General features: G+C 30.7%; 1 protein-coding gene across 1 annotated transcript in view; it reads left to right on the top strand.

Annotated features, from left to right (window-relative positions):
- The first annotated feature begins 11,991 nt into the window (after nt 1-11,991).
- The window catches only part of LOC127728573 (zinc finger protein 1-like), a 44,992-nt gene continuing 39,129 nt past the window's right edge, over nt 11,992-17,854 (top strand). The window contains exon 1 of the mRNA XM_052236047.1: nt 11,992-12,084. Within this exon, the coding sequence (XP_052092007.1) occupies nt 12,024-12,084 (61 nt within the window). The 5' untranslated portion in view covers nt 11,992-12,023. The remainder of the gene's footprint in view (nt 12,085-17,854) is intronic.

The raw sequence follows: 17,854 nt of genomic DNA, 5'->3' as shown, positions 1-17,854 counted from the left end.
CTTAAAATAAATGCAAATTGCTGGATGAAAACTTCATTTCTGCGACCTATTTCCGTATTTTTTTTTTATATAGAAATGAATTCCTATCATAGAATCAGACCTAATGCTTCCTTTCCAGTCAATATTTCTTGGTTTCAAATTTAATTTTTAATCAAAATGTTATGTGTCGCACGGGGGCAGATTTTGCATCTCATGGGAGTGAGGCATTCATTAAAACAAGGATAATTCAGCCTTTAATTCTGTCTTCATTGACCAGTAATAGCATTACTAGATGCTTAGTAGAAAAGCTTTAGCTTGAATACCAAGAAGACCAATTTCATAAACAATCTAGTAAAAAAAATGTAATATTCTAAACTGACAAATTGTTATTCATTTGTGGCTCTGACGTGACAAAGTTATGAGATAGCAAACTTGGTTAGCATATAGACATTATTTGTCATCGTTAAAAACACCAATAAAAAAATAAAGAGAGATTATTGAAAAACGTGTACTACCCAGTAAAGAGTGAACCATAGTTCCAAACATTTGACCTAAAACAAATAGTCTAACTTTGTTTCATAAAATTACCAAATTACACTTTTCTTGTTGTCACGGACAAATTATTATTTAAAATGTCTGATTCAAACAAGAGGTCTGAACTGTAAAACTGACAAGAAGCTTGTTATTTGTTAACGATTGATAGACGTTGTTTTCAACAGACACTTTATATTCCTACGGGAACCAAATGCTTCTCTTTGTACCAACATGTACTTTGATTTATTTGCGTCCGACTTCATTGTTCATACAGTTATAATATATACATGAATCATGTAAACGTATAAAGCTATAAAACATGGCTGATTTTAAACTTAAAATCGCCAAATCTGTACAAACTCATTCTTAAGGTGCTCATCATAAGTGAGTTCTTTATCTTTTGAGGACCTGTCGTATTTGTATATTTATACCGAGAATAACATTTTAACCGGTAGTTTCTTTCAAATGTATTGTTCTAACGTGCATTAGAAAATACTTTTATTTCAAGATAAAAAGTCAGATATGTCTTAGGACAAATGTTATGACCATCTTATGACTATCATACGATATGTCATAGAATGTAAATCAAAGCTGTCCTACGATAGTCATACCTATGATGCCCTTATGAATGTCATAAGTGAACATATTTTATTCTATTTTAAATAATGATGAAAAAATGATGAAAATAATTAAAAAATAATAAGTATGAAAATAGTTATTACCATTCTTATTATGATTACGAATATTTTATTCCTGTTCAAATTATATATGAACAGGAAATTATATATGAACAGGAATACAAATACGATTTGATAATTTGTTTAAATTTAGTTTGTATATATACTGGGACTACACTAGTAGTCTCAGATATATATAATAAAATTCTAGAACGCTCTTGTATTATTATACGAAGTGTTATTTAATTGTGAATACTTTTCAGATTTGGTACATCGAGTACCCGCTTATCGAAACGCCCATGCAAAACCGTTAATAACTTCTATATAGGGAAATAAATAATATATATATTTATTAAAAATATTCATGAGTAAGAAAAGGAGCACAAAATTTTCGCTGCGGAAGATTTTAATTTTAATTGACGAAGCGCAGAAGAATACATATTCACTATTGACCAGACTGAGCAACACTACAACAAACAGTGCCAAAAAGAGAGCACGGGAGGCTGCATGTGCAAAGAAAAATGCAGTAAATGACGCTGATCTCCTTAGAACGGTAGAAGTGATGTCGTAACTTTTGTTATAACCATAAGACCATCATAAGTCATTTCGCGAGGTGTCTTATGTTTACGATAAAATTTATGACATATCGTAACTTGGGACACTTTCGAAAACATATCTTACGACTATGACGTTTCATAAGACCATCGTAAGACATGTATTAGTCATAAGATACTTTCGAAAACCATGCCCCAGATAACAAATCAGGATTTTTCATTAACAAAAAACTTTCTGCCAATATGTGGTCAATCAAGACCCCTCTCCCCCCTTAAAGAGAAAAAAATCCCACTGATATGTATGTGTACCAATTCCACTGATGTATTTGCATCAATCCCACTGTTGTATTTGCATCAATCCCACTGCTGGATGTGTATCAATCCTACTCAGCAGTTGTATGTGTATCATTCCATGCAACAGAATCGTATCAATCTCACTGATGTATGATTGTCAATCCCACTACTGCATGTTTGTGAATAAATTCCACTGTTGCATGTGTATCAATCCTACTGCTCTGTGTGTATCAATCTTATCACTGTATATGCAGCAGTATTCAAACGAAATGATATTTTTAAACCTCAGATTGAAGCCCATTAGTCAATATTTGACTAAACCAAACTAGATTTGAACGTTGGTGGATAGTTGTCTCATTGGCAATCATACCACATCTCCTTATTTTTATACAGAATTAAGTTATGCATCATCTGAAATGCACAGAATTGATTATAAAGTCGTAACTTTTTGCTTGATTATATTTATGTTCGTCGCCTGGGGAATGGACCCTCTTTTATATATATATATATATATATATATATATGTATATTACAACTCTAAATTCTACTGACGAGGAAAGGTAACACTAGGCCACCGAAAGCAGAATTTTTTGTTCAGTCTATATATAGGTGGCCGAGTGGTCTAGAGCGCTGGACACAGTGCAGGCGGTGTTGTCTCGATATCCCAATAGCATGAGTTCGAATCCCGGCTTCCGCAAATATATATATATTTAATAAGAATAAATTGATAAGATTCTAAAATAACTGAACTATACTGTAAGAGTTACCGGTCAGTGACTCAGAAATGGAGTCAGGCCGTAACCGACAGTAATAAAAACAAGTTATGCGAAAATACCAACCTACACTGCAAGAGTTACCGGTCAGTGACTCAGAAATGGAGTCAGGCCGTAACCGGCAGTACTAAAAACCACATCGTTAAGAAGACCAACTACACTGCAAGAGTTACCGGTTAGTGACTCAGAAATGGAGCCAGGCCGTAACCGGCAGTACTAAAGACCACACCGTTAAGAAGACCAACTACACTGCGAGAATTACCAATCTAATTAAAATATAGATCACGGATTTCGATATACTACGTTATACTACATACGAGGTAACGTAGTATAACGAAATCCGAGATCTATATTTTAATTAGATTGCAAGAATTACCTGTTAGTGACTCAGAAATGGAGTCAGGCCGTAACCGGCAGTAATGAATAAATTTAAAGGGAATAAAAAGAAAACAATAAATAAATAAATGAATATATATTTATATCTAAGTTTAAAAATAAAAATAAAATTTATTTATCAGTTAAAATGTATGTAGTGTTAAAACAATTAAACTATTGAAATTATGCTAACTAAACAGTAACTCGCGTTAATCTTTGGCATTTTTTTTCCAAATTTGCGGCACCCAAATTATTTTTGTGTCTACACTTTTGGACTTTAGTTATTTAAATTTTTCATATCATTAAGCCGCAAATCAAATCAAAGACTTAAAAAATGGTACTTCGCAAGATCTGATTTGCGCTAACCCAGTTTTAATTAGCGTGAGGCGTTTGTCTTCCTGCGGACAGCGTTCCAGTGTACTAGCACTATAAAGTCCTCAATATAAGTAGGCTAGCACAAAGCAGTCAAAATTATGCATACACCCTTTGGTTTTTATCTATTTTATTGTTTATTTACTTATCTTTTTTTGTACATACAAAACCGTTAACTAAATAATTATTTTTGCAAAATTTACATACACATATTTTGGCTTATTTCGGTTTATACAAAATATTTGGCAACTTAATTCACATACACAATTTGGCATATCAAACTTATCCGCTCTTTACTTGGCTGTTGGGGAACCAGGACAACGTTGTTGCCGCTCACTGCCGTTTGCTTAGCCTAGCTTTCCTCCTGTTCCTACTTTTGGTGGCTCTATTTTTTTATTTATTTACTTTTTATTTTTTTTATCTTCTTTGGTTTTCTATAAAAAAAAAATCATTTTTATATTCTTTTATTTTATTTAAGTTCTATTTTATTTTTCATCATTTATTTTTATTCACCTTTTTATGTATTTATTACTTATTCTATCCTTCAAATTTTTGCTCATTATTACCTTTTAATTCATATTAGGTTCTTTAAATTTGTCACTCAAAACTATATCAATTATCTTATGGTAAAAATAAATTATTTAAATGCCCAAAAAGGCAAGCCAGGTCCAACCGTGCGAGGGCTTTATAGCCAGTCAAGGTCGTTAAAAACCCCACAAGTAAGTAATAAGATTCATTTTTTCATCATACTGATGAAGGATATCTGTTATCCGAAATATTTATTATTTACTGTTTCTATTTTTTAAATATTGGTGTTGTTTTGTACACATTTCTATGCATATATTTTTATCCAACGCAATCATAGGTTTGAACGTTGTTTTCAATTTAGACTTGTTTATATTTTTTCGTTTGGACTTGTATTATATTTGCCTTCGGGTTTATATGATCCGTTCATCCTATTTTGACTCTTTCAAAATTCAAGAGTCTATCCTAAATTGAGGTAAATTATATGGCCTTCCAAATACCGTTTCGATTCCTAACATCACTGAAGAGACATTAATTGTCGAAATCCAGATATGGTGTACAAATTTTTTCCAAAAGACCAAAAAGTGAAAAAGTATATTTTAACAAAACGCATTTGACTAACAGGTCGAACAACTGATGTTCTTAAACCCTGCTGACTGCCATGGCGATTGCCAAATAAACGTATCACAAGATGTAACAAAATGGATCTTAATATAAATTTAATACCAAACAACAACAAAATATATATATAGATAGAAACAGGTGTATCCAAACCCCCCGCCCAGCTACTGTACGTTTTGTAAAATACAGGATCATGCCAAATGATTGGTATTCCGATGGAGATGAACCAGAGTGTCCCCCTCTTTGCAGATTTATTCCTTTACTTGATATACTGCACAGTTAATGTCAAAAATTCATAATGATATATCGAAACACAACTTGAGGGACATTTTTAATAATAATAGTCATGATACTCTTCAATCCATAATTTATGACAAACAAGACGACTTTTCCTGTCTCATTGTCAGTTTTCCTTTCCTTGAGCTTAAAGTTTTCGTTGGCTCCTTCATGTCGACTGTGCTTTTTTGGTTGGGTTGATATGCGTGGGTGTGCATGGATTTCTCGTGTCATCCTCCGTTCGCTGCAATGAAGATTCCTGATTTATAGGAACGAAATAAATCTTATATGAATATGTTTATTTTGAATTACATAAGCAACGCATATCTTAACTTTGTTTTAAAACCGAGACGGATCTTGAGGTTACGAAATCCCCAAGTGTGCCATGTTGCAAATATTTATTGTGGCCTACGTGGCAAATTCAGCAAGCTTATGTGAGAATGAATGTGTTCATAAAAAACAAGAAACCCATTGGAACACTATATATTGAAAAGACATTGTGTTGCAAAATAGGTCTTTAGAGTAAAGTTTAAGAAAACAAAAATCCCCCTGGTATTTGAATATTCTTATGATAATAATATCTTGTCATGTTAACCTGTTATTGGTGCCTCACAATTTCTATACTATATAAATCATGCAAAAAAGAGGGCCATTTACCTATTAAAGTGGCAAACTCTATTATTATATGTGTGCGTATATATATTATATATATAAGTCTAAAGATTGAAAATTATTGACACTGACGAAGGCTATTTGTTAAGCCGAAATATTTGTCAACACCATTTTATAACATCATCTTCGTATATTACCATCTTATATCTTATAGTACTGTTGTGCAATTCTTTAGACTTACATATTTTTTTTCTTATCTGCGTATATTAAATTTGCTGGTTGGTCCTTTTTATAGACTTCTATATTATATAGATATATTTTTTTTTCATGGCAGAAATAATTTGTTTGTGTTTAAACAACCTACAAAGTTTACGAAAAACCTCCGTTTTCCTCCGACGCTACATTTTTATGCGTGTTTTTTTTTTTTTTTTTTTTTGGTAAACGGACAGAAAGTCACAAATTTGATTTTATCGTGTTGAAAACCCCAAAAAGTAGGATGGAAGTTACAGAATGTCACAGGAAAGAAAGTCACAAATTTGATTTTATCGTGTTGAAAACCCCCCAAAAGTAGGATGGAAGTTACAGAAAGTCACAAATTTGATGTTGTCGTGTTGAAACCCCCCAAAAAGTAGGATGGAAGTTACAGAAAGTCACAAATTTGATTTTATCGTGTTGAAAACCCAAAAAAGTAGGATGGAAGTTACAGAAAGTCACAGGACAAATAATCACAATTCAGTGTTAGTTCATTTTTCGTTCGATTAACAAAAAAAAATCATCTTTTTTATTTATATCTATTAAAATCTAACAACTTTGTAAATAAAATATATTGTCAAAAATTCAATACTGTTCTAATATTTGAAAAACAAAATCCTGGCATAATGTATAAGTGGCTTGTAAATTTATTTTCTTCCTGATGTTTATAAAAGTATCCTATGTATAAGATTGAAAATCAATAAATATTCATTTCATAATGAAAATGAACTCTTAAAATGGATTTCAAAATTTTTTCTCTTATATATTCAAATGACTGTAAACCAATAAATTGTGACTTTTTGTTCTGTGACAGACTTTTCGTCTGCTTATCGTATTTTCTATCGAGAACGTCCCTATCATGATTCTGGCGCTTTTTTGAACTTCTTTTAAAGACCTTTGATTGTCTTATCTATTTTCTTTTGTTGTAAAAATTTGATTCGAATTCATTATCACCTTCACACCTTTCTTTTAAAGTTTATGATCTTGTTAATTATCTAAATACCTGTATATATACTGTTAGAATGTAACCGTTAATTTATCACAGCCACCGCCCCCGAAAATCCACAGTAGATTGCATAATAGTCTATAACATAACGTGTTCTTAAACTAGTTTAACCCCGCCACATAGGCATGTGTCTTTAGGGAACCTCGTCGAAGGACAGAAAGTCACAGGACAAAAAGTCACAGACAAAAAGTTGCAGACAAAAAGTCACAGGACAAAGAGTCAAAATTCAGTTTTGAGATTATTTTTCTTTGAATAAGAAAACACTTATTTTTAAAAACATTTTTGTATTTTTCTTGAACTTTTATATATTAAGCAATGTTGTTATCAACATTTTCTCAAAAAATCAATAATGATCAAATTATTGTTGGGAAAACAAATTTGTACAAAGTGCATGGCTTGGTACTTGAATGGCTTCATAATGCCAAAAATATATCCTTTGCATGATTGAAATTTGATAAATCTTTATTTATCAAGGCTTCATGAACAATTTCCTTAACTGATGTAAAATGAATATATGTGATAAAAAGTAATTATTTCAAGATCTTTCTCTTATATATTCAAACAACTATAAAAAAATTATTTGTGACTTTTTGTCCTATCAAATGTGTGACTTTTTGCTCTATCAAATGTGTGACTTTCTGTCCGCTTACCTTTGAGGCACATCTCTTTAATGTTTTTGTTACGTGAAGAATTTTGGGTTGATGAAAAATCTTTGATAGTTCGTGCAATTGATTCATAACTTTTTTAGACGCGGGACGAGTTAGAGCTTTACATTTTGTGTCGATTTTTTTAAAGACTGTATGCTTAACCCTTTTTAATTATTATTAGTTTTGTTCATTTGTAGCAAACCATGTTTGCTTCATTTTATCTTTAAGACATATAATACCGTTTTCCAGTTGTCAATCAGCTGGCTTGATTAATTCATGGTACCATAAATTCATATAACCAAAATTGAGTCTTTTATTTTTTCCTTTAAATATTTAAACAATCTAAATTGACTAGGATTGTCAGTTTTCCTATCGTATGTTATGATGACATTTGTCCAACATTTACGTTTTATCCTAACAATGTTGAGACTTTCTGTCTGTCCTGGTACTTCTTATCCTGTAACTTTCTGTCCTGTGAGTTTTGGTCCGTCCTGGCACTTTTTGTCTTGTAATTTTTTATCCTGTGAGTTTTTGTCCGTCCTGTAATTTTTGTCGTGTGAATGTCTGTCCGTCCTGTAAATTTTTTGTCCTGTGAGTCTCTGCCCGTCCTGGTACTTTTTGTCTATCCAGTTATTTTTTGTCCAGTGAGTTTCGGGGCCTCGGTGGCCGAGTGGTCTAAGTAGTTACGACTGTAATCACTAGCCAGTCAATACTGAGGTTGTGAGTTCGAACCCCGCTCGTGCGGGTGCACTCGACTCCAATCTAAATTGACTAGGATTGTCAGTTTTCCTATCGAAGGTCGGTGGTTTTCTCCGGGCACTCAGGCTTCCTCCACCAATAAAAACTGGCCGCCACGAAATAGCCCAAGAGCGGTGCTTAAAAGTGGCGTTAAAACACCAAAAATCAAAATCAAATCAATCCAATGAGTTTCTGTACGTTCACACGGTGTTGACGCTAAGTTAACTACTATGCCTGTAGTATTGTAGTAGACCTGAAAGTCATATCATATACATATGTTTTGCTGTTTTCATATAATTTGTAGAGATGGCCGATTGTATACATGCGATCAAAAGAAAAAGAATGAGACCCTAAATAAGTTGGAACATGACATTGTGTCCATATATATACATTTCGTATCTCAATTAACTTGTGAATCTACACGTAGGGCCATGCCAACACAGTTATCTCGGGACAAGAACATGTCTTAGGGTGATCTTACCACATGTCTTAGTCTTAATTCAGGTTATAACGAAAGCCACCTATGATAAGATATGTCCATAAATGTGTCCTTAAGTTGGATAGCGACATAGGTATCTTGAGTTGATCTGTGAATAGTCCTAAACTCCTTAAGAATAATCGAAGTCTAGGTAAAACAAAACAAAAAATCTGACTAATATTCTTCCTATAAATATAAACTGAGATTACTATAACGCATAGTAATCTCAGGGGGAGGGGGCTCGGTGGCCAAGTGGTCTAAGTAACCGAACTGCTGTATCACTAGCCTGTCAACACTGAGGTTGTGAGTTGGAACCCCGCTCGTGGCAAGTGCGCTCGTTTCCAATTTTAATTGACGTTAACAAAGTTGCTTTATATATAATAGTTCAATTAAAATAGACAAGATGAAATACTTTTCAACATCTTACTGAATTTGTAATGGAAATCTTAACAAAAGAAAACTGAATACATATAAAAAATTTATAAAATGGGTAAATTATCAAAATTTCTCGATGGTTTTTGTACACAAAAAAATATCGAGGGATATTAGGAACAATATGAATAAAAATGTTTCTGAAAGACAATTGGTTCCTATTAACCTTTGATATGCATTTTGAAGGTACATCATATTCGAATTCAAATAACATTCAAAGTCCGAAAAAATCTATCAAAATCAAGTACACAGATCTAATGTCAAGCAACAATTCGAGGAGCGATATGTTTCCGAAACTTTCTATGTATCTAACGTCCAATTTTGTTTTAATATTTAGTTTAAGCAGATGCGCTGATAACGTTTTTGATGATGACATTGAAAACAATATAAATACCCGATACTAGTAATGAAAGAAACCTAATGAAAAGGTCCTTGTACATAAAGTTTTTTTTTTAGTTTTTCGTTTTTATTGTTGTTTTTAGGGGGTGGATATTGTTATTGAACTGTAGTAAGTTACGATTTTGAAAATCAAAACTAAAATGTTTAGGTTTTTAAATTCATTCCGAAATTATGTTACCTGGATTGTTTTTGGACAAATTAATTTGATTTTATAATTGATATACAAACGTATTTCATGTTTGGTTAAAACCCGATTTATTTTAAAAAAATTATTTATGATATATAAAACTTTGTTCATCATCTTGTTATATGTAGGTCAAACAAACCCCCAATCCTCATATCTCTCTTAAAAAAGGTTCATTAACTAAATTTTCACTAAATTGTCTTTATTCTAAAGCTTAATGCAAAACTTTGTTTATTTGAAATTTCTAATTTCGGACAGCCATAAAATCTGTATAGTTAGCTACTGTCAGATTTAGAGTTGCACTGATTTTTAATTCACAGCTTCACACCTTTTCTTTGAACTATTGCTATGTTAATTATTTAATTACAGGAACAGGTAAACAGAGCAATAAAATTATTATCAATTACAGCTTTCTAACGGTTGCCGCCACGCGACCGCAATAGGTGATCGCGCCAGGTGTGATGATGATTGACAGGTGAGAGGAAAATTTGATTGGATAATCGATTGATTTTCAGGTAGCTTTTATTGACGAACTTAAGATTTGTAAACATTAACTAATCTTAATTGATCTTCAATCACGTATCAAAACGATCTACTGCAAGTTTGACCAGAATCAATCATTATCATCGTAAGTATGTTTGCACGTAAAGATATGTTGACTTGTATTCTTATAAAAAATATGTATTTGTGTTATAAAATTTATATTTCTGGAATCATAAATTAATATCAAACCGCATATTTTGTAATTATATAAGTCTTATTGGAATTTTGCGTTGAACTTTTAATATGTAAAATTCTGAAAAAATAATTTAGTATTATAATATTAATAAGTGTCAGAATTAAATCACCAAATTAATTATATTAAAGGAGGACATATAAAAGAAATATAAGTATAAACATTGCACCCCCAAATAATGTATTTGTTTCAATTACATTTTAAACTTTAATATTAAAAGTGAATAACGGGTCAAAGGACCTTTTTAAAATAATCTTGATGAAATATTTTAATTCTAATAAACTGTGAAAATGTTTTCTTTTTAATTATAAACCTTAAAACTGTACATTATTGCAGGGGTTATTAGTTTTAATTCCTTTATTCATAATTTGACACGTTAAGATAACCCCTCACATCCTTTTAATTTATATTAAAAACGCCGGCTTCTGTTTGTCCATAAATAAATATCGCAATTAGCTATACTGCGTTGCAGTTATAACGTCACACTCATAATAAATATTTTATTTCTTTGTTTCAATTACAAATGTCTTTTTAACAATGTTGATATGAAAGTAGAAAGTAATGTTTGTTTAGAAAGCATCACTCAGCTTAATCCATTGGAGAAATATCAAATTTCTTACGCCCTAGTGAAAAACAACATGGCCGAAACTTTGTTGATGAGGATGTGACTCAAGTCTAGAAGAGGTACCTTTCAGGTTGCAATTATATTATAAATTAAATTTGACTATATAATGTAAACAATCATTCACTAAAATTGTTGCCTGCTCATTTTTCCCGTTTCCCTGTTCATTTCTCAGAAAGTTAAATTCTAGAAACTCATAAATTATTACGTAGATACTCCGCCAGGTGATTGTCGCAAATGATGATCTAGGAAGAACATGTTATATAAAATCAAAGCTTATTTAAATATTTATGTTCGTCTAGTATAAGAAAATCAGTCAAATCAGGGTCCTACCAAAGAGTCGCATTTTAAACACACCTTGCTTTACCTTAATCTCCTGTTCAGGTGTGCTGGTTTTAATCACAGATTCCATTACAGAGTTCCAACAATGGAAAAAAAATAGTTGAAGGATATTTAAGCAGAAAGCCCTCGTATAAATTTCAAGTGCTATTTTAAAGGTTGCTTTATTTTTTGGTCATGTACAGATTTACCTGCAGCTAGTTAATATAAGATCTTAGAACGTAGGTAAATTGAATTTCCAAAGAAATTTATTTCAAAAAAGTATTTTGAATTCTTTCCCAACGCTATATAGTTTTATAATACTCTATACTTTTTTTCTTCCCTGAAACATTGCATAGGTGTCATAGACATAGTACGGGGTACCTGTGCAGGGGACATCTCGGTATGTTTTTCCCCCGTCATGGCATCTTGCTTGGCTATCAAATATTCACAAACGTTGATTGTATTCATAAAATGTAATATTGAAGATTCTTTAATTTACTTTTGTAATAATTAAAAAAAGACAAATTAAGTAGACCTGACCGGAAACTGTCATTTGATTTTGTAACAGTACATGCGCAATAATATTTACCAGGTTAGAAGTTGCTCAAATGAAAACATGGCAGATGTGATACACAGGTGCGGAAGACGAAAGCAGACCAACCCCAAGAGAAAAAATGGTAAGTCAACTTAAAAACATATTTTTATCTGTTAATCAATGCTTCCGTAGTGCCTTTTCTTCAATAAAAAAAGAGTAAGACATTAGTTTAGTCTCCCGGTGTAAGATTTCTTAGGTGTCCCTACCTTGCTGTACCTGACACTGAAAGTGATGCTGAGACATTTTTTTTTGACGAAAACGAATAGAAATCAACGAAAAAAATATACTCTACTACATATTTATTCAGAAAATTATGTTCTTAAACATGAAATATAAAATTTTATTGCAAAGGTATGATTTATAGGTGACCCTATAAATCGACATTTTGTGAGTGTTCGACTTCATCAACATCATCATATGATAAACTAAATCATGATGGCGGATCTTATCAGCTGTTTAGCCCAATGTGAAATCTACTTTTATGATATTATATTATGTCTGTATTTTTATTTATTTTTATAAAATATAAATGGAAGAATTGGTAAAAAAAAACATCTTAACAATTTGATTGAATCTGATTTTTAATTAAAATTTATATGGATTCACTGTTTTATGGTCATTAAATAAAACAACAACTTGTCCTTTTTTGTTTGTTATTTTTTTTTTGTTAATTAATTAAGATATTTTATATTAAAAATTAAATTAAATAGAACTAAGAGAAATTCATTTATTTATTTTATGTGCAAAAACGTGTACAACAAAAATATTTGTGTTAACGCCCACTTATTTAGTCATATTAAACATTGGAGGAAAACCTGGATGTTCAAGGTGTACATTGTCTAAAGGTAGAAAATTAATTTGGGTCATACTGAAAACATTTGACACAGCATTATCTAAACTGATTACAACCACATAGAAAAGTTTCAAATTTCAGAAATTGAGATATAATCCATAGGTATATTCTAAATTGGTCTGGAGACTGTCCTGTACACCTTGATACCGACAGGGGGCAAGAAAAAGACTTTTTAAAAGTTTTGCTGGTATAAACATAATAAGATGTTGATCTTCATGAATAATTTTCAAACAAAGGAAAAAAGGAATAAGTGTCACAGCAAAACTAGATCCCTTACCTTAACAACTCAGGGTAATATTTCTTTGCCTGTTTGATTTGATAAAATTGATTTATTTTATCGGATGAGTTTGATATACAGCATTTTGAAACATTCTTAATATGAAAAGAGACTTGATTGTATATATGACTACTACCATTTATTTTGGGACAAAGACAATGGTAGGAAAAATATTTTCAACTATAGCTTCTTAGCACGGATAAATATAAGTCTAATAGTTAATGTTAAAACAATTTTCTGTGCTTTAATACACACATTCTTTAAGAAATTTAAAATCTGTGTATGGGTGTTTCACAGAATTTAAATTTCTGGAAGTTTTCTTTAGACTCAGAAATTTTAGTAGTACATGTAGCAATATTTATTTTTTAAATAAGAAATTATTAATTTAGTATATATTGAGGTTTAACGACCTTAAATTCAAAATTCATAGAAAATAGTTTCAAATAAAAGTCATCAAACTTTGGGAATTAACAGAGAGCATCCTTCTATCTTTCTCATTTTATAACTTATTTTTGGACATCTGTCACTATAATAATGTCAATCTACCAAGTCATTTCACTTGTATTTAATTGTAGGTAATTTTGTCAGTTTAATTTTTGTCCAGGTGTTGAAAGTCTCTAAGGTAAAGTTGGAAAATCTCTGGTAACATGGGTTATTATGCTAAACTTGGGTCATTGGGAAATAAATTTCAATGAACATAATTGAAGCTCATTGATTCTGAAATTGCTATATTTATTGTTATTTGAATAACAAAAGAACTAATTAATTCCACTAATTTATTAGAAGACCAGTAGTTCCAACATTTTTTTTGTAATTCCTAAAGCATTCCTTATAAATGAAAGTATGTAGAACCAGAAAAGTTTAAAGTCTAATTCAGAATGTTGAATAATTGAAAAATAGGAATTCATGATTGATATGACATCAAAATAAAAAGCCAATGTTCTGAAAAAGTAATCATCAAATCTCAATTCTAATCCAAAATAGAACATAAATTTTGTGAAGAACTTGATCATTTTCAGTCAGATAATGTAAAGTTGGCAGTTATTGGTCAATTTTAGCAAACATTTATAGATAACGTTTCTCCTTTTAATGTAAGGCATGATGAATTAGGAAAATTTCTATAGAGATCAATATTAGTTTATTCTACACACTTAATGTACAATAAAAATCAATTAATCGCTGGGTTCTAACAGTCAGCAATGCTTGCAATTTATAATTTCTTTCTTTTCTTAGTCTGTTTTAATTATTGATACATCTCTTCAGTTTTCAAATTTTTACCACTAAGTTGGTAGGAATATACAAATCAACTTCAAAATATTATGTTTTCGGGTCATTGCAATTTTTAGATTTAGCAGCAAAATCTTTTGATATGTATTGGAAATTTAAGAAAAATAAAACAGGCTCTGAAATAAATGTTCTTGAAATAAGTTCTGAGATAGGAAGGGGAAATCTTTATTAAGAATTTAAAGTACATCACTGAAGCAACTTTACATTTTTAGATTTGCAAAAAAAAGTATAAAAACTATTTTAGTAATAAAGCTTATTATGAGGAAATTTATTGAGGTGTGAACTTGACCAACTCATAATCTAAATGAATCAGAAAGAACTTTATGATTAGTTATTTTTGAGTGAAGGGCCACTCTGTTAAAATACCTTTTATTATTTTTAACTAAAAAAAAGGCAGTAATAATTATGACCAGATCAAATATTCGATGAACACTTTATACAGAACTGTTTTGCCTGTGTATGAACTCATACTCATGACGTCATGAATCAATAGTGCCCTCACCAAAAGAAATTGATTTGTCCAGTTCTATAACTTATCTTCATTATGTTAATTTTACAGGCTTGTTCACATTTGAAAACTTCAATATTTCCAACACAAATTTCTTGATTCACCATTTTGTACTCCCCAAGACCAAAAGTTTTAAAGTCAAATAAAAGAACTGAAGGATTGAAAAATAAATCCAAACAGATTCTTAATAGAACAGCCAAATCTGACTCAAATACTCCAGAGAAAAGCCAAAACTTTCTTTCAGTTTCCCATTCATTCCAAATTAAACCTGAAGTTTTGTAATCCTGTAAGAGGTATCTGGTATCAATCCTACAGGGATAAGTTGTATGATAGGCAGCAATAAGGGAATGGGTTTTAGTTAGGGGTACTCTGGTGGGTCACAGATAGTACATGTAATTGATAAATGATATTGAAAGATATTTCAGAAATTTTGGTTGGATAAATTATTACTGGAGGGCTTGCTAAAAATGTTGTCTTTATATATATAATTATTAATTATTGGAGCATAACAATACCAAACATTCAGGCTATCACAGGACACATGATATTTCCATAAAGACTTCACTAAAATACATTTTATGTACTGCAACTTATTGTATGTAAATTATAAAATTTTACAAAATCTGTTCAGGAAAAATGTACTAAGTTTTACATGCTGAGGCAATTAATTCAACAGAAGGCAATTAAGGTTAAACTTCAGGTAAATCCTTAAATCTTTTGATCATACCACATCTTAGGGGTATTGTCTGCTTAATTCACCTGAAAATTATTGCCGCATTGTATGTAAATTTCTTTAATACCCATTAGAATAAATGCTTGATCTTAGACCCTCCCACTTAATACAGCAACTGATTATATTCAGCATAAATGAATTACCATTTTTGCAAACAATGGTTTGTAACTACCTTTTGGTTGTATCATTATGATCCTGTGTAACTGACATTTGTTCTTTTCATTTTGAACAGATGAGATATTTTGAATAAAATGTCCACTTGAAAATTTTCAATAAATAATTGAAGTGAGGCAAGGTGAACTAGAAGTAATCAGTTTAAAATTTTTCTTCATCCTCTCATGAACAATAGCAGAATTATTTTTTTGCCTTTTGATCTACATTCAAAGAAGTAGCTGAATATTTAAAAAAAAGGCCTCACATCAGATGTCAAACCCTATAATTTTCATCATTAGCTTTTGAGCTATCTTTTAGGTATGGGTCTAAGTTACTGTCTCTAAAATAATAATAATATCTTTGTAATGTAAATGTCCCATATAAATACAATAAAAAAGGATAAAGTTTGTCGTGTGACGAACACGCGACAAGATAATATGCAGGTAAATTACTTACAAAATAATCACACCTGAGCTGTTTTGGACACAACCTCTTAAATCGACCTGTCATTCAAAACACCCAATAATTTACACCCCAAAAGATCACATTGTCATTTCATCATAATCTAACAGAATTTTTTGACAGTATAATTTATGGTTAAAATAAAAAGAACAAGGATAAAATTAAGGTTTCTTGCTACTGCAGTTTGTTATTAAGTGTTCCTATCCCTACAATCTTAGAAGAAAAGTTGAACAGTAAAATTGCCTTTGCACCTGGCCATTCCTGAAAATGTAACACAAACTGTTTTCCGTAAAAGATATTTTAAAAGCAAAAAAGAATGGATATGCAGAAAGCCAAATTATACATTTCAAGTGAAAAAATTAAAAAAAAATCTGGTCAGGCAAGGATATTTATAGTACTATTTCACTATAAAAATTCTTTGTTCTAGTTTTTGAAATCAAAATCCTGATCTTTATAATCTTCATAGCAGAGAAAATCATGTCCTCAGTTCAAAATAATCAGAAATTTTGGATGCAGTTTTGTTTAGACAAATGGATACAGTAGATCACCTTGTCAAAGAACAGTATAGAGAAAAGACATAGATCTTTAATTTGTTAACCAGTCAATAACTGAAGATGTCTTTCTTAAGATTATAGTATTTCTGTTTATGTCAAGTAAAAAAAATGAAATAAAATTTATCATTATGTTAAGTGCTATCTACACTTTCCCCTTTTTCAAAATTGCTGTGTTAAATATAATATTTAAACATAAAGGATAATTTAACAGCTTATTTTATGGACTTCATATTTCCTTTCTATTGATAAAAAGCAAAGAAATAAAAAAAAATAGCAAAAGTTAAGTACTGAGAATTGTCAAGCAGTTAAAAAACACATAGACCAACACATTTAAATATCATTAATATCATTTATGACATCTCTTTATGATTTATTGACCAGATTAACTGTAAATAATCAGGTAAAATCAGGTAAATTGTAACAATTACCTGAGATTACAACTATTTAATGTTATCAATGTAGAACTGTTTTCTTTATTGATCAGATAATAGTCCTGAAAGCTTTTGTGTGATTGGTTGTCTTTCCATTCAGACAGGTGTATCATTGGTTGTTTATTTTACCTGTAAAAGGGCTGGTTCTGTTATGAGAATGTTCAACTGTGAACTGTATAAACGACTTCTACTTGTTGTTATTATAGACCAAAAAGATGCATAGCAAAATCTAAGTTTGTATAATAAATAAATGTTAAATAAAATATCAGTTTTAAAACATGAATACAAAATATACTTTCAGACAAATGAAAGCAAAAAATATCTGTATAGAAATGTTAACCTTCAATTATGTGTTATTTTATTACACTTTGTTTTCTAAAAAACTTCGCCAATGGCAATTGATTGAGAAATGGGGTTTACAAAAATAATTTAAGGATAGAAAGCTTTATGAATACTCTGGGTATTACAATTTTTTGGCCCGGTTGGTTTAAGTCCAAATCCAGCTTATAGTCACGATAGTATTCGGATATTCAGAGAGTGAAGAGTTGAGTGAATACCTAATTTGTATGCACCTTCCATTATAGAGTTTTTAAA

Source organism: Mytilus californianus, unplaced genomic scaffold (assembly GCF_021869535.1).
Source record: "Mytilus californianus isolate M0D057914Y unplaced genomic scaffold, xbMytCali1.0.p SCAF_2, whole genome shotgun sequence".
Lineage (NCBI taxonomy): Eukaryota > Metazoa > Mollusca > Bivalvia > Mytilida > Mytilidae > Mytilus > Mytilus californianus.
The sequence above is the reverse complement of the archived record's forward strand: the minus strand, read 5'-3'. Positions and strand labels throughout refer to the sequence as shown.